The sequence below is a fragment of the Cyprinus carpio genome, chromosome B24 (genome assembly GCF_018340385.1).
Source record: "Cyprinus carpio isolate SPL01 chromosome B24, ASM1834038v1, whole genome shotgun sequence".
NCBI classification, from domain to species: Eukaryota; Metazoa; Chordata; class Actinopteri; order Cypriniformes; family Cyprinidae; genus Cyprinus; species Cyprinus carpio.
Window position 1 is genome coordinate 15,857,127 of NC_056620.1, and position 19,317 is coordinate 15,876,443.

Here is a 19,317-nt window from a genome sequence, read left to right on the forward strand (position 1 = left end):
TGTCTCCATTTTAGATATACAATTCTCCTCTCTCTGTTTTCAATTTCAGATTTTTTGAGCTTTATTGGCATGACAGAAGTTGTGCCTTTGTAATTGTGTAAACTGCACAAGTAAAAATAGAAAATGAAAGTTTGTTACAACAAATTGTGTTAACTGCCTGAAGAAAACATTGTTTTAAATTAATGTAATATTAATTTAAAAATACATTTTAAATTTTAATTATTTTAATAGAATCAAATAAAATAAATACAAGTTTATATTAATTTAATATATTTTAGAAGTTGAAAAAAATAAAATAAAATTGGTTAGGTTAGAAATAAAGATGAAGAATAAATTGTAATGGATTACAGTGAGCATAAATTTAGTAATATAGACACAGGCACAAAGCAAATCTTTCACTGGCAGAGATACACACTCTCTCTCTCTCTCTCTCTCTCTCTCTCTAACTCACACCCTCAAGATCACTCAGAGATCCCAAATGAATATTCAGCACCTGGCAGAGAGAGAGAAAGAGTGAGTGCTTCATATGCAGAGGTGCGCTGAGTGGGTGGAGACAGAACATAAAGTTCAGGCTATGAATAATGCACTGAGAGTCACTGCTGCCAGCTGATAGGAGCTTACACACGCCACGCTCCGCGCTGAGATAACGCAATCAGCTCAGACAAATCTGCATATCTAAATCTGACAAAAAACATGTCAGAACAAAGCCAAAACGCACACTTTAGTTTTCACATATGCACGTTTACTTCTATAGGCCTCTTTGCTGTATCTTAAATCGAAATTGCTGATGTGTGTGTTTGGGTCAGAGTGAGGTCGCAGCAGGTGCCTTTGGCAGAGAACCAAATAACCTTGTTCCTGAATAAAGAGCACTGATCAAGGGGCAGAGACTGAATAAACGCAACATTATGCACATACATTCAAGAGCATAAACACAAATTGTTTTTCAATCCACTGACTTTTAACTCTAACCGTAACCCTCACAGAAATCTTTTTGCATTATTAGAAGGTGATGTATACGGTGACCAGGAGGGGACATGTTCAGTTCAACTCGTGGGAACGTATAATGTCGTGGCCACAAGATATTAATTTGTGGGAACATCATATTAACTTGTGGAAACATGATAGTATGTCGGGGCCACAAGATCATTTTGTCAAGGTAATGACTTCCTTATGCTGTGGCCACGCGTTCCCACAAATTGGAAGATGACTGCAAAAAAATCGCCTTTACAGTTGTCCAAATGAAATTCTTAGCAATGCATATTACTAATCAAAAATTTACTTTTGATATATTTACGGTAGGAAATGTACAAAATATCTTCATGGAACATAATCTTTACGTATTATCCTAATAATTTTTGGCATAAAAAAAAAATCTATAATTTTGACGTATACAATGTATTGTTGGCTATTGCTACAAATATACCCATGCTACTTATGACTGGTTTTGTGGTCCAGGGTCACACACATATAAATAAAAATGATGTGTGTGTGTATCTATTGATAAACAGTAATGTTATATTATAGAATTTTGATTATAAAAAGTATATATATAAGATATATTATAATATTGAAATACATCATTATTTTTATAATCCAATCTGAATATGCACTACAGCACACATTGTTATTAATTGAAAAAATATTGAAAAGAAATATACAGTATGTAATATTTTATAATTTAATGAAGAATTTCCCTGATAAATAAGATATATAATTTGATTTATTGACATTTAATTTCTGATATAAACAAAAAAATAACACTAATATAATATAACAAAATATAATAAATATAACAAACATATATTTGTGTCTGTGTGATAAATAAAAAAAATAAAAAATGTTATATATATATTAGTACTTTCAAAAGATTAATCGCGATTAATCGCATCCAAAATAAAAGTTTTTGTTTACATAATATATGGGTGTGTACTGTGTATATTTATTATGTATATGTAAATAAACACACATGCATGTATATATTTAAGATAAATATGTTATATTTATACATTAAATATATTTATAAATATAATATAAATTATATGAATATAAATATATTAGGGCTGTCAAATGATTAATCACGATTAATCACATCCAAAATAAAAGTTTTGTTTACATAATATATGTGTGTATACTGTGTATATTTATTATGTATATATAAATACACACACATGCATGTATATATTTAAGAAGAATATGTTATGTTTATATATTAAAATATTTATATATAATATAAAATATAAAGAATATAAATATATAAATGTATATACATGTAAATATTTTCTAAATATATAATTTATGTGTGTGTATTTATATATACATAATAAATATACCCTGTACACATACATATATTATGTAAACAAAACTTTTATTTTGGATGTGATTAATCATGATTAATCATTTGACAGCCCTAAAATATATACATGTAAATATTTTCAAAATATATACTGTATGTGTGTGTATTTATTTATACATAATAAATATACACACTACATGCACATATGTTATATAAACAAAAACTTTTATTTTGGATGCGATTAATCACGATTAATCGTTTGACAGCACTATTAATATATAAAATAACAGTCACCATTTATTACTATTATGTTTTATAGAGTTGCTCACAAAATATGTTAATGGATTAATAAATACAAAACATCTTTTTTAAAACACAAATGGAGAAAGGTATCTGTGAGGGCTGTTTAGGGGCTGAAAATAGAAAATATCATTAATTCAGCATAAAACAACAGAAGTCAATAGAATGTGCACACCATGATAGAAAAACTTGTGTGTGTGTGTGTGTGTGTGTGTGTGTGTGTGTGTGTGTGTGTGTGTGTGTGTGTGTGTGTACGTGTAAAGTGTGTGTCAGTATCTCCTCTCACATCAGTAGGAGATCGATGAGAGTAATGTGCTCCATCTTGTCCAAAGAACAATCCCACACACACTCACTCACAAAGTACAAGTACAGGTAATAAACACACCTTGAACACTAAAACAGGTTTGTACAACACACACAGACACACAAAAGACACATTAATCAGCTTGTGAGTGGAGGGAGACAGGGGGAGCAGACGATGTGGGGGGGATCGACGCTCAGAATCCTCCATGCTAATCTCTTTAGAAGCTCTCTGCATGAATGCAGCAGATAACACACACCACAATGACAGAAAGATAAAGCAATATGGAGGGGAAGAGCGAGATAAACAAATAAGTGAGAGAATGACAGCCTTTGAGAGTTTAGAAAGGCGGGAAAGGAGAGAGTGGGCCATTCTGTGTCTCTGAGGTCAATATGCTGTCAAACAATAAAGACTCAACAGTTCTCTGGCTTCCATCAATATTTGTGTCTGTGATGGTTTCAAAGACACCTAACAGTGGGGAACGGTACCGTAGTGAATTAATACCATGCTCACAAGACAATGCTGCAGGATGCTTCATTGTTTAAGTGTTGAAGTTATTTTCTCTCAGCTATTTTTAGTAATAAAGTAATATCCTGCACACCTTCACATCTAAACTCTAAAATTCAAATTCTGTCATTATTTACCCACCCTTTTATTGTTTCAAACCTGCTTCATCAAGTCTTGAACAGTGTTACTTTAGTATAACAATTTTTTTTAATTGGTTTGGTACTATTTTCGTAAGTGAGGTGTACATTTTCAAAACTCTTAGTAGAAAACTTTAAACTGATCACACTTGTAACACCACTAGTGATTCTTCCAAAACCTGATCTCATGATTTCATTGTACAGTAGTTGCACATATTTTCAATCCACATAATAACTGTTTCAAAACACAAGTTCATCGTGATATGTATTGAGAACATTTGAATTAATCACCAAAACACAACAGAACAATCTCAATTCAATACATTAATCAAAAAAATCACTTTCATTCAAAGGCAAACAAAGTAAGTAGTGCTGTCAAATGATTAATTGCGATTAATCGCATCCAAAATAAAAGTTTTTGTTTACATACTATATGTATGTGTACTGTGTATATTTATTATGTATATATAAATACATACACATACAGTAAATATTTTGAAAATATTTACAAATACATTTATATATTTATATTCTTATTATTTTATAGTATATATAAATATATTTAATATATAAACATAACATATTTTTCTTAAATGTATACATGCATGTGTTTGTAATTATATATACATAATAAAATATACACAGCATACACGCATATATTATGTAAACAAAAACTTTTATTTTGGATGTGATTAATCGTGATTAATCATTTGACAGCACTAAAAGTAAGATTAATGTTTCAAATCATCTTTGTTGCTGAATAATTACAGTAATACAGGCAATAACTGTTATGTTTGAAAATACATTCATTAACTAACTAGCATATCTCACATAAAATCAATAATATTTATAAAAGTATTTTTCCAGTGTGTTATCAAAAGGTGTGATGAAGGTATGACATGGCCATAAGGTTTTGTGCTAGAACAGAGTTTACTGTCAATGCAGTAAATGTCCTCACTGTGCCATATGACTGAATCTATATTCTAGCTGAATTCTTCAGATGAAGGGTGAGTAATAGTAATGTGCAGTCTTTACCACGGTATTGCTTCTATATACAGTATCACATGGCATAATGTAATGTAAAATGCTGTATTTGATGCCATCTGTCTCCCTTCTTCTGATACATCTCTGATCAGTTCCTCTCCCTTGTGTCCTGCTGTATATTCACAAATAGCAAAACACACGGTTTTACAAATGATGGCATCTCTCAAAGTTTTTATGATTTTGTCAAGTTTTAGCGTACCCTCTCACGTACTAGACTAGCATATCCACATAAATCATCATATTATAAAAGTATTTTTCCAGTGTGTTTATCAAAAGGTGTGATGAAGATACGGTTGATGGCCATAAGGTTTTGTGCTAGAACAGAGTTACTGTCAATGCAGTAAATGTCCTCACTGTGCCATATGACTGAATCTATATTCTAGCTGAATTCTTCAGATGAAGGGTGACGTGGTAATAGTAATGTGCAGTCTTTACTACTATACACTGCTTCTACATACAGTATCACATGGCATAATGTAATGTAAAATGCTGTATTTGATGCCATCTGTCTCCCTTCTTCTGATACATCTCTGATCAGTTCCTCTCCCTTGTGTCCTGCTGTATGTTCACAAAGCAAAAACACACGGTTTTTTACAAATGTTGGCATCCTCAAAGAAAGGTGTTTTAGGTGATTTTGTTCAAGTTTTTGCTTACTTCTGGGTTACCAATTTGTCCCCAAAATATGGTTTCAGTAAGTAAGCACACACACACACACACACACACACACACACACACACACACACACACACACACACACACACACACACACACACACACACACAGGTTTTCCTATCATTATGGTGACATTCAACAAGAGTTATGAGTTTTTTGTTTCCCCATACACTAACCCTACTCCTAAACCTACCCTTATGAAAATATTTTTTTTTGTCATTGATCCCAAAAAAGGACAATGATTTCAGATATTGCCATCTTTGTGGGGACATTTTGTACCCATAAAATAGGGTTAACCTGAACCACACATGCACACTTACAAAATAGTGGTTATCATCTTAGATAAATCACTTTTAGTGTAAAAATAATTCAGTGCATGAATGAAACGTTTATATAGATGAAACACTTATTTTGCGTAGTGAAAAGGATATTTTGTGATTGTGTATATTGTACCAAAACAATTGAAAATATGCTGAAATGTTTAAAAAAAGTGCACTTTTGATGATCAGTTGTGATATTATTATTAAGTTTTGATAATATTAGGGGTGCTCCGATCAGGATTTTTATAGCCGATCACCGATCGCCGATCACAGAAAGCAGTATCTAGCATTTACTTTTAGATTTATATATTAAGTTGCTAAAGCAAAACATTTAAACTAACAACCTTAACTAAAAAACATAAAACATTCTAAATTAAAACTTACCACTGACAGAAACAGTCAGCTCTACTGCCGTTACTTTTGCATTTCAATCTTTATTACTAACAATCCTGCTGTTCATAAAGAACTTTAATTAAGAACTTTAAAATTATTGCCTTGTTTATCTAAAAGTGCTCTTTTCCTTTAAACCTAGCCAAAAAACTATAGCCTATGTGTTGGTTGTGAAACACAGTAGACTTTAATTATATGCATTTATGGTGTAATTACTACATTTTTGAGTCAATGCATGTTCATATTTACCGCAAACAATGCGCTGTTACTTTAATTGTTACTTTCAACATGTGCAGTGCAGCAAAAAATAAACTCATGCGGAAACTATCTCTGCACTGCTGCAGATGGACCGCTCCTAAACACTGCCAGACCGCAACCGTGTGTGCATTGTGAACTAACAAAACCGCTAAAAAAAGTACGGAAAAATATGCACTACATACGCACTGCAAACAGAGTAATGTGAACCTGGCATTATGTGTGTGAGCTGCAAGTGAGCATGAGCGCATGGTCTTCAGGAAAGCGCGTGAGCATTGAATGGTTTAAACACCGGCAAGAATTAAAAAGAAAAAATGCAATTTATAAACTTAAACTACAATCAAAACCGACACAACATCAATAGTGCAAGTGACAATTCCTGTGCCAACTGTGCAGCGTGCAGCACACTTACAGTGCAGACGCGATGTGATTTGAACCCATTTGTAATTTGAGAGAGAAAGAGAGTTTGCGGTGATTCATTCACACTGTTTGTGAAATTATGTCTCAGAAACTTTTTCAAATTACTTTATCAGTTATTTAATGAAGAAATATGAATTGTACCTCACCTAAAGCATTCTAATTATTTCACCCACGCCATAGCCGATCAATCGGAACACCCCTAGAAAATATACAAATTGCTTGTGAAAACTGTGCCAAAGCAATTAAAAAAAAACTGTAATTTGATACTATTACAGTATTCATTAATATTTTGATTTAAAAAAAATATTTTTACCTTTTCAGTTTCATTTTATTTTTTGGTAAATTTGTTTTTATATACAAATTGTTCATTTTATTTCAGTAATAGTAATTTTCATACTTCAACTTACTTATTTTAAGTTTTTTTTTAATCTAATATTTATATTTTATTTTATTTAGCTTTATATTTAGCTTTATTTCAAAAATGAAAATTAATATAATAGTTATACCATTAACAATAACAATTTTTTTTTGTTATTGTTTTGACATGCCATATTTAAATGCCCATACTGTAAATACAATTTGTTGTACTATTTGTTAATAGGTATTCAGTAACACACAGATTTCAAATAGTGTTTTCTTTTCATCTTTCAGTCATTAAAAGTTCAATTCTGAATTTCTAATAAGTTTAAATTGGACATTAAATGCTGCAAATGAGATTTGAGAGCAAAAATTTTTAAGGACAGTGACCTTTAAATTCAAATTCTATCATTTGGTCACCCTTGTGTTGTTGCAAACATGTTTGACTTTTTCTTCTGTGTAATATAAAATAAGATATTTTAATAAATATAAATAAAATTTTATTAATAAATAAAAGAAATAAAATCACAGAATCTTCATTTTTTCGCTGAACGATTCCTTTAAATTAAAAAGCTTTTTCAAACTGTACAGTTAAGGAATCTTTTATATGAAATCCGAAATGTACAATATGGCTAATTTCTACAGGCTGACATTCACATGGGCTGTGTAACGTGAATGTCATCAGCTCTGATTTGGGATCAGTGTTCAGAGCAGATAGAGAGCACAGCAAACTCATCTATTTATGATTAATGCTCTCCTAAATGTCAGCAGCACAGGCCAGTGGTTCACAGTCCCTCACAAAACCTCACATTCATTATAGTTCACCTAATGCTAACTCTACACTGAAATTCAATCTCAGGAAAAGACAACAAGAAACAAATCTCTTAGAAAGACAAGTTGAAGTGAAGATAGAAAAAAAGAGCAAAAGGACAGGTTGAGGAGAGACTGAGGCTGGACGGCACGTGAGACAGCTCACACGGACGCGATAAACATCATCCTGTCGTCTGTTCCCCCCCCCGTCATGATGCTGACATTCTGAAAGCGTGGGCTGGTAAGTCATTGTTTTAATACCTCAACTGAGAGATTCGAGAGAGAGGAAGAGGAAGAGAGAGAGAGAGAATTAGATGGAAAGCTAGTTATTAAATGCTAGATAATGTAAAAGGCTCAAGCGGTGAAGAGCAAATTTCAGCTTAAATCCTTTTCCCATCTCCCACACTGTCTGTACTCTTGGTACCTTTTTGAAAATCATTTTCAAGCCGTGGAACATCACATAGCAATAAAAATTAGTCAAGACACACATACACACATACACACAGGCACACAGAGCAGATACAGATTAAGGCCACAGGAACAAAGCCACCTAGCAAAAAGACACATTTAAATACTGCTTGAGTGGCATTTTGAGAACAAATCTGTGGAAATCTTTCCAAGGAGAGCAACATTATTTTCTTTTAAAATTGAGGCTGACTTTTAAGAGAACATGAAATGACATTTGCAAATGATTTCACCTCTGTAAAGTGATGTTTTTCAAACTGAAACAGAATATTAATTTGACTGGATTTAAAAAAAAGAGGATCCAACATTTTCAGTTGATTTATGGTTAATTTATTCATGTTTTTAATACATATTTATTCATATTATTTTAAATGATTTATATTATTAATGTTCATTTTAAGATTTTTACATTGTTTGCCTTTTTATTTAAATAGAGCCATTGGTATTTTTTTAAATGTTTAATATTATTATTTTTTACATTTTTATATGATATATTATGTGAAATAAGAAATTAAAACAGGTAATTTTTGCTTTATTATATTTTATATTTTATCATATTATGTAAATGTTTTATATTATTGTTTTTATTTTTAAGTTATTTGATTTTCTGCCTTTTTCACATGAAATATTGTGTAAAATAAGATTATGTAAATTGATAATATATTTAAATAGAGCCATTGATTTGTTTTTTATTGTGTTTTTTAACATTCATTCATATTATTTTAGATGTTTAATATAAATTTTTTAACTGTAAGTTTTTTTTCCCTTTTCTTCTGATATATTATGTGAAATAAGAAATAGGTAATTTTTTTGTTTTATTAGTTTTTATATTTATTAATATTATTTAAATGTTTAATATTTTAAAAGTACTTAATTGTTACTTTTTTCTGATATGTTAAGCAAAATAAGACCAGGTAAACTGATTAAATAAGTACGTTGAGTCATTGGCTTATTTTATTATTTGTTTTTCATATTTAATCATATCATCTAAACATTTTATTATTATTATTATTAATTTTCAGTTATTAAATTTTATTTTAAATGTTTTACTTTCTTACTTTTTTCTCCTGATATATTGTGTGAAATGAGACCTGTCCAAGTCATTAAATAAGTAAATAGAGTCATTTTCAATTTCAACAACTGTAGTCTTTTCAGAATGTGATATTGTTTTTCTCAAAGCGATCTTGATATCTTTGTCAACATCGTGCAGTAGGGGACTCAGTGTCCACCAGCTGACGGGGTGTTGAACAGCAGATGAAGGATCAAGCGCGTAAAGGAGCGTGAAGACTCTCACCAGAGCGCACAGCAGGTCCACAGCTTCCAGGATCAGCTCCTGGTGTCCGATGCGAGTTACCCCCAGATCCTCCAGCTCCTGATGTGTGATCCTCAGCAGCTGGTCACCTCCTACCTTCTCCCGTTCAAAGTTCTTTATATACTGCTGCAAGCAGTCGTCCAGACCTGTCCAGACATCAAGAAAATATCAGCAATCTAGGCTCATTCCTAATTTGCATTGGCAAAATTACAACATCCCAAAGTGCCCAAATGATAGGGGATAGTGGGGAAAGATGTCCTCCAAGACATTACTACTATATTGGAACATTTAGAGATGAATGTAGGATGTACAAGAAGATGATATATCATAAAAGTAATAATAAAAGTATCTAATATTACCCACACCCCCTTGCATGAAGATACTGGTATATTAAGCATTGACCTGGTTTCTGTTAGAGAGCCCATGAGTCATGCAGATGGTGCTGAACATTTAATAATTGCTCATCAAAGCAATAACAGTGGACAAGTGCAAGGTTTCTGAAATAAATATTTATGTATTTTCTGTTAATTAATTTCAAAAACCTTTCACTTGACCACTGTTAATGGTTTAGGCAATAACAGAGTAATTTAGACTTCTGCATTGTCTGACACAGAAATAAATATTGCCATTTACTGTACAATACATATTTGTATATTATCAAACATAAACATGCCCATTACTACAATACATAGGCCTCATACTGCGCAAACTAAGATTTATATCTACATAAACAGCTAGTTCACTCAAAAATGAAAATTTGCTGAAAATGTGCTCACCCTCAGGTCATCCAATATCTAGATGATTTGTTTCTTTATCAAAACATATTTGGAGAAATTAAGCATTGCATCACTTGCTTACAAATGGTTTTTACTTTTAAACAGTGTTTTCTGTGCATATTGCTCTCCTGATTCAGAAGAGAAGACTTTTTATAGCAATATTATGGATAGAGGACTCATATTTCAGCCGGAAGCAATGGTTTGAAGCTAAAAACATCTTAATGATGGATTTGTTTCTTACAAACATGCAGCTTTTCACTTTTCACAATGTTAACTGATGGACTGGAGTTATTGTGGAATATCTACCCATTGGTGAGCAAGTGATGTAATGCTACATTTCTCTGAATTTGTTCTGATGAAGAAACAAACTCATCTACATCTTGAATGGCCTGAGGATCAGTACTTTTTCAGCAAATTTTCATTTTTGTGTGAACTTTTCCTTTAAAGCAGCAGTGATTGATAATGAATTACTGTATAACCTCATCAGGCTTGCTCATGCCAAATGTCTGTGCAGCACAAAATCTTAATAAATGCATCTGCCTCAGACTCTGTTTACCCCAAAATCAGTGACAACTAAGAAACGCAATGGATGCCACACTTATACATGTTGACTGACAACCTGTATTCCACCCTAACTATGTCGCATATCCATCAAACTGACAGTAAATGACAGCTAAGCCACATCGCAACCTTCCTATGTTTGAGCGAGAAGTATATTTGATGGAAAGGAAACATAACTGTCCAAAAAAGCTGCATGTAAATAGAATTTGTGATGGACAGAAACAGTTTGTTTAAATGAAACCATAACTTCAGCCATTTTAAGATCTATATCAGTCTAGAAAGCTCCGTGTCCAGAATAAAAACCGTCCTAAATCAAATCAGAAATGATTGCTGCACCATCTACAGTAATGCCTCTGAAAACCAATAGGATGCGCACATAAATCAAAATAATAAAGCTACCGTCAGCTGTACAGGATAGATGCGGCTGCGAAGGCTATAAATACAGAGGAATAGAGTAATAAAGAATGAGTGATCTAGAAAGTTTCAAAAACACCACCATTCACAACTGTCACCATCAAACAGGTGACGACACACACTCTCCATAATGCTACACACTTGTTAGACTGCATTTGTCAGTCTTGGGCATTCTGGTGCCCAACAGCATGTCTCACAGCAGCCGCGCTCTCCGAACAGCTGCTGTTCGACACAACGTACATAACTGCAAGATTTGCATATTTTGCTTACAGCATGTACATGTGTTTATGATAGTGTATGGAAGAAGGAAGGTCATCGGAACTCTTTTTAATCTCACTAGCTGCCCTTAAATAATTAAATCTAATGCAACTATCATCATCCAGCTCATTAACAGGACGGGCCGAAACTCATTGGCCAAGACAGCAAGAATAACAATAGCTGTCATTACTGTTCATAAACAATATCAGACTCATTAATGAGAGACTGCTTCACTTGTTAGATAATTAGTTGGTGATCTGAGGTCTGATATTTAACCTGGAAGGGACTGCTGAGAAAGAGAATCTCGAAGGGAAATCTGATTCACGTACTAGACAGGTACAGTGAACAATTAACTGTTAATAATGATGTGTGGGCAACAGGATGAAGTGATTTAGAATGAAAATAATGAAATTAATCCCATTGTTAATCTTAAGAATGTACCTGTGACAAGAATGGTCCCTTACAGAAATTTTGGCTGATACTTGTAGCGATTATTAATTTTTAAACTTTGGTTAAAAACTAAAAAGATTCTTTCTCAAGCCCCTTTATAATCATATTACTAAAGAATTACCTTCTGTTGTACTATAAAGAGACTTTAATCCAGTACAGTAAAGAAACATCAGCTTCCACCAATATATTGTTCCATCCAAATGTACATGGAAGAACAGAGAAAAAGATAAGAAATACACACTTAAATGAGCAGACGCAGAGAGCAGCAGTGAAGACACACTGTTATCAGACAGCAAAGGTGCCCCCTGGTTACACTCAAGCAGCTTGCAAATAATTAATCACTGTAGTGGATTTATTAACGAATCTGAGGTATTATTTACAGATCATATATTCTGTCCTGAACAGACCCCCTTGTCTTGCTGTCTCTGCAAACCCTCAGTCATACAGGGGTATTAGAATAGCCTCGCTCTGTTACAGTGCATTATTCATTGCACACAACCTGCTCTTCTGACAGGTAGCACAGGAAAAATTCAGGGAGAGAGAGAAAACGCTGGAAAATGGGCCAAAAGGATATAAAGAAAAAACTTTAGCCTGAGCACTTAAAATATGACACATATTAAACACCTCCCCGGCTTCCCCTAGATAAAACAATCTGGCAAAAAGCTCTAGAGTTATGGATATTCTGAACCTTCCCAACTCTCCCAGATGCATTCTAATTAACGTCATTTAGTCATGCTCTTCCTTCAATATTCTATTCATCTTCATTCTTCATCTCATTTCTGCCAGCAGTGCTGTGTATTATGCAGATTTGGTGACCACTGAAAGGGTTGTCGTGACAACCGTTCAAGGCCACAAAGTGCTCAAGGGCTTGTGGGAAACTCATAGTGTTTCCCTGATTTGTTTTAAGGCTACTGTGGTGATTTGTGCAATTTAATGGCACACAGAGAGCAGTGATGGGGTAACTACTTCGAAACTGTTGATTTCAAAGCTACAAGATATATATAATTTTAAGTAGTTAAACTAATCTCAGGATACATATACGATACAATAAATTTAAATTGTAATAATCTTTCACTTTTCACAAGGATTCATCATTGAATAATTTTAACTGATTAATTCACTGTAATTAATCAGACAATTGAAAGCTATTAGAGACTGTCATCAAAAAAGCAGTGATGAAGCATCTTGATATGTTACAAAACTACTTGTTGGGAAAGTTAGCATGTTTCTGAAAAATAATGTATTTAACTTAGTAACATTGCTTCATTTAGATTACGTTCAAACTGCAAGTGTTGATGCTTGGGCCTTGATGATTTGGGCCATTTCCATATGTTTGAACAGTCTTATCAGAATTCATGCAACTTTCGTCACTCTGGATGACTGGAGTCACTCTAAAGATTTCACATACCAATTGTTTTTTTATCAATCGGTTAATATGGAAGTCAGCTGGAGAGACTCAGCTGGAGGTACAGTGAGGTGTTAGAACTCATTAGTAACACAGTGACAGCTCTATACAAGCAAAACTTGAGGGGAAAATATACAAGAAAAACTTTTCTCTCTTTCTCCTCATCCACGTCTTCCTTATTACCTGCACATGCTACTTGCCACTGTGACCAGTTCACACTCAAATCCGATACTGGCCACATTTAATAATGTGAGCAGCCAAAAAAAAAAAAATGGATATGAGCAATAAATCAGAATTAAGTACTAATTCTTGCAGTGTGAATGTAGCCCTAGTTAGATTAGAAAAAGGTGTAACATCCCTGAAAAGAAACATGAACACAGATTGCAAAAAGATGGGATAAGAATACCCATGAATCAGCTGTGAACTCCTACACAGGCTTTTTGCTGTTCTGCCATGACACCACCTGCGATGAGGCTCCAAATGTGTGTGTGTGTGTGTGTGTGTGTGTGTGTGTCCATCAATGAATCGTCCTTCCTCCGCCATCACTTAATCTCAAAGCCATAGGGGACTTTCTGGAGATGAGAAATTCTTCAGTTAAATAAACCCTGAGCCGTCCAGCTGTGCAGAGCTTGGCCTCAAGCCTCTGCTGGAGTAGGAGAGCTGAAGGGCTGGTTCTTGGACCAACTGTGAATGTTCATAAATACAGTCTTCTACAAAAAAATAAACTCACTATTCCAGATTGGTTTCTTCTCTGTGGTTTTGAACAAAATATAACTGGTTCTTTATGTTCTTGAGGTTATATGGTCTTCAGAGTAACATTCTTGAGGCTACATTATACTGTAGGTTCTTCAGATCAGCTTGTTCTACGGCTCTTATCTGAGAAAAAAAGCGTTCATATGCTTTGACACACAATGCACACAGGCAACCTGAGTTTGAATCATTTCCAATCCCACTTTCCTATTCTTTCCTCTTATCTCTTCACCTTCCTTGTGATGAAAATGGAAGGATGAGTGTAGGTTTTAATGCATGGGAAATAATATACTTATGGTAACCATATACATGTAAGGACCCTCGCAAAATTTAATAGCTCCGACGTTTCTTTTTCAGAGACTTAATTGAGTTCTTAATTAGGTTTCACTGAAGTAAAAACTACTGTAGTAATGGGAAGATCATATCAATGACTTGGTCTTTCAATTTCTTTTAAAATATTTATTTATTCAAGTCATTTTGTTCATGAGTTCAAATGTTATATTTTCAACAGCTAAATTCCCCAAACACTTACTGTGAATTAGGATAGATGAGCTCATACTGAAATCTGATTTTTGATTCCATAATCTTGGCAAATCTTAAATTACAAATCAAAGTTGAAATTCATGAGATCTCCACTGAGACGCTTTCTGAATTTAACAAGAAATGTTTGAGATAATGTTGAAATATCTGGTTTCTGATTGCAGATTTTATCTTCTGTGTGCAGTTTGAGAGCTTCTGTAAATCTATAGAAGATTACAGAAAATACAGAAAATTACTACATTAAAAATAGCAACACTACATTTGTAAAATCTGATTATCACTTAAGTGATTGTTTGAGTTAGATAAATGTCAACAAACGCAATAGTTTTGTCTAAAATTTACGATATATTATTTACTATATTATTAAGATATTAATTTTTGTTAAATTTCTATCAAAATATATGGGAATAGAGAAATTATCCTGATTAAAACTACAATTATTCCTCATTCCATAAATATTCTTCATCTTTAACACTAACTTTAACATCAACAAAGAAATGAGTAGTAAATTTATTGGACAAATGTAACAATCACTCGCAAAGAAAGATGGAAATCTGATATTTCCAGCATGCTTTGATACAGACTGTAAAAGGAGAGCAAATGTTGAAGGTATTATTTTGTGTGTTTTTGCACAAAATTAATATAATAGGAGATTTATCCATGTTTAATGTTATGTTGTATTATAATTTAAAGGGCTTATTCGCCATGGTACCAAATGTAGTCCTTTTTTACTTTCATTTATTAAATTCATAAGTTATACTTCATTGAATTCACAGCTTTCTTTCAACTCATTTTAGATGTTTTACAAAAAAATAGTACATCATAATTTAAGTTTTTAAAGTGCACACAAAATTGCTGCGGCCTTTTTCTCAGAAGAAAATCTATGAAGGTGTAAGTCTCCATTTTGCACTCAGGATATATTAAAATTTAATTTGCCACTTCTCTTTCCTACAAGTATGATAACTAATCTGACTCGGAGCATCACAGACTCAACAACATTACAGACAAACTCTGTAGTCCCTCTTCTAATGGATCTAGAGCAGCAACACCTACTCATGAACTCCATTTTCATATCAACTGCCTAAAAGCCTGTTTCTGATCTCTCTCAGGTACCGACTCTTGAGTAACGATCTGAATCCAGAGCATCAGCAGAGGAGCCCAGGTGTTCCCCACCCAGTTTGTCTCCTAACAGATGCTCTCCTCCCTACAGACATGAAACAATTGTTCAAGAGGATAGCGAGTGTCACCGTTTTCCTCCCATCTGTAAAACTCTGCAGCTTTGGCCTGTTTTTGCGAGCGGCCTCTGAAGAGTTGTTGTGGTTTCATTCCTTAGATGATCTTCAGATCACTGTCCAGGACAAATGTGAGCTCTGAGAGACGAGAAACAGCACAGCGTGTTCAGTCTCTTACAGAGTATATACTGTATCGGAGTGTTTTGCTGAATATTTCTCTCTATACTGCGGCTCTTCAGTTCTATAAAGTGATTCAGAGATGACTCACACCCTTTACACCCACTGACAGCACACAAACACACTTTTACACTTTTTCACAGGAGGGAAGAGTCGCCCCGAGCCAAGCCACACACCCACACACCCGCCCCTCGAAGCTGCAGCCTAGGACGCAGCGCTACAGCTCTGCGTGAGTGTGTGTGTATTATTATTCAAAGGTCTTTAACCTCGCTTTCTTCCTCTCGCTCTCTACCATTTCTGTATTTCTGTCACACACACTCAGTCAATCCTCCCCAGCTCCGCCACATGTCATATGAAATACAATATTCATGCGTTGCCTTAGGACACACCCCGAAGACAGGCCTGGAATCCCCAAAATGCTTTAGTTGGAGAGCCTGATACATGTGTGTGTGTGTGAATACATATGCTCAAATGACCTCCATAAGTGCGTGCTATACATTTTCCACTCAATTATAACCTCATAAACCATCAAAGAAAGCACCAAACCATTCAGAGCTGAACGGCTCAAAACGGCAGCGCCTCGTTTCAGGGAAGTGTCCTAAAAAGCAGCTAATGCACCTTCCTACATGACAATCAATTATGATGGTGTGGAGAGAAAGTGACGTGCCGTTACGTGGTCTTTCATCTTTCTGTCAAGATATTTCAGCTGAAGCGGCGATTCTTCTTCTGCTCGATTGGTAAAAAAGAAAAAGTTTAAGTGAAGAATGCTGGGACGGAAAATGAGTTCAGGTTTTTTGCTGAAACTCTTGAAGCGTTTTGAATTATATATAATCGTTAGATCTATGTGCATGTAGCAGCTAAAGGGGAAGAAAACAAAAAAGCTGTCTCTCTAATATCTCAATTTTTTCCCATAGACAGGCATGATATACTGCTGTATTCAGCTTCTCCATCCATAATTTTGCTATATATTATATTGTATATATTCTATATAGTATGTCGATAATGGTTTCATTTATTTGACTTTTTATTGAATAATAATAAATCATTATTATTTAATAATGTATTCTTAATATTCAAGTTTAATTTTTCCAACTGAATTCAAGCAAAAACCTGAAACAAAGCTTTTATTTTATTTTATTTTATTTTATTTTATTTTATTTTAATAATGATAATATCCAAGTTTTGTTTTTCCAAAGGAATTTAGAAAGGAATTTGAGGGAAAAAAAAATCTAAAAACAAAGTTGACATTTAAAGGGGTCATCAGATGCCCATTTTCCACAAGTTGATATGATTATTTAGGGTCTTAATGAAAAGTCTATAACATACTTTGGTTAAAATTTCTCAATGGTAAACAACACCCTTTTTACCTTGTCAAAAACATCTGTGACACAGCAACCCGTTTTAGTGCATGTTCCTTTAAATGATAATAAGCTCTGCTCCCCCCTCCCCTCTCTTCCATGGGGTGACGAGCCGTTCTCATAAAACTGTTTACTTTACCCATGGAACTTTGCGATTTGCAACGATCCATAAAAGAATCCTTAAACTCACTTCTTCTGTAGGTGAGGCTGGATCACGAATGATTTGCGGGATCATAAATGCATTTAGGTAGACTGGGGGAGCATTCCCTTCAAAAACAAACATAAACCACTGCGTCTTCAGCGGCTCAGATGTCGGGAGTAAATGACAACTGCTATGTTCTTTATTGTCTACTCCAGCTCTGGCATCGAAACAATGGCGGACTGATGACAGCTCACTCAGCGTGGGTCTAAAGGCCCGTTCACACCGAGAACGATAACTATAAAGATAACTATAAAGATAACTATAAAGATAACGATATTAGCGTCCACACCAGCGAACGATATCTTCTTTTTATTCTAAGCGCACGCTCGTCTGGCGCTTTAAATTCTCAAGCTCGTTACAGCAGGATGGATTCTGATTGGCTGTCAATTTTTTATCGTTCATCAGCTGGAAAAAAAATTGTTTTGAAAGTGATTCCAACAATATCGTTTTTCTTTGTCTTTATCGTTATAGTTGTGGTGTGGACTCTGCTGTTCTTTAATACTGAAAACAATTTTTAGAACTATATCTTTATCATTATCTTTATAGTTATCATCCTTGGTGTGAACGGGCCTTAAGGCTAACACTTGTGTCAGTCAGCAATTGTGGGAGGGGCCTGGGTCTATGTGATGGCTTGATATGAGAAAGGGGAAATTATTTAACGAGAAAAAAAAACACTTGGTAAATCTTTATCATTATAGGGTGGTTGTGTTCACACACTGCCAACACACATTTCAGTAAAAGTGCATGGCGCATCCGATGACCCCTTTAAATGACCATGATATCCAGATTCAGATTTTTTTATCCACGTTATTGTTACATAGTTTTATAGACTTACTGTATTTCGACACCTGCACATAGATTTATAGACTTACGGTATTTTGTGATGAACAATTCTCAGTTGAATTGATTCTGATACCAAAATATCTCAGTAGGTACCGATTCAGGACTTGAATGGTCCATCAGCGGATTTATAGGCTCTAGTGCACAGCTACCAGGGTCCGTCAGTTATATTGAACACTCCCTCAATGACTCTATCTGAAGCACTGCTGCCTCCCAGTAAAACCACAAGCCACAAAAGCACAGCAAGATCGGGACCGCAGTCTAACTGGGAAACCACAGAGGCTGGTTCTAGTTCAGCCAAAGAGCTCCACCCTAATCTTTACAGAGATGGAGGCATTGGCATCAGAGGCAGGCCTTCAGTCAGAGGCTGAAATGTTTACTCTGTTCTCTGGAATCTGTTGGCCAGCATAGCAGATACATGGCGCTTTCTACAAATAGTGGATAAGACATATAAAAAATAGCCTGAAAAAAGTTTTTTTCGAACAATAATTTAGATAACAGGATTTAGTGGTTGAGCTTGATGAATACAGTAAACACCAACGTTTTATCGTTAGGTTAATTTTATGTTACATAACATTTCTAACACTTCTTACAAAAAAATTAAAAAAAAACATGGGATTTGTGTCTCTGATGCTTTTACTAAATAAGCACACTGTATTCATGGAAAGTGACGCACACTGGTAGCCGCAGGAGATGATTATACATAGCACTTATGGGAAAAAGCAAGAAAAGGAGTAACAAAGTAAGAACTGGAGATAGAGAGATGGAGAG

At 34.2% G+C, this 19,317-nt stretch overlaps 1 protein-coding gene across 16 annotated transcripts in view; it reads right to left on the reverse strand.

Annotated features, from left to right (window-relative positions):
• Nucleotides 1-19,317, reverse strand: part of LOC109049924 (connector enhancer of kinase suppressor of ras 2-like) — an 87,106-nt gene that overhangs the window by 63,301 nt on the left and 4,488 nt on the right. For all 16 annotated transcript variants that reach the window (XM_042752427.1, XM_042752426.1, XM_042752418.1 and 13 more), the window contains exon 2: nucleotides 9,566-9,729. In XM_042752427.1, coding sequence (XP_042608361.1) covers nucleotides 9,566-9,729 — 164 coding nt within the window. The remainder of the gene's footprint in view (nucleotides 1-9,565; nucleotides 9,730-19,317) is intronic.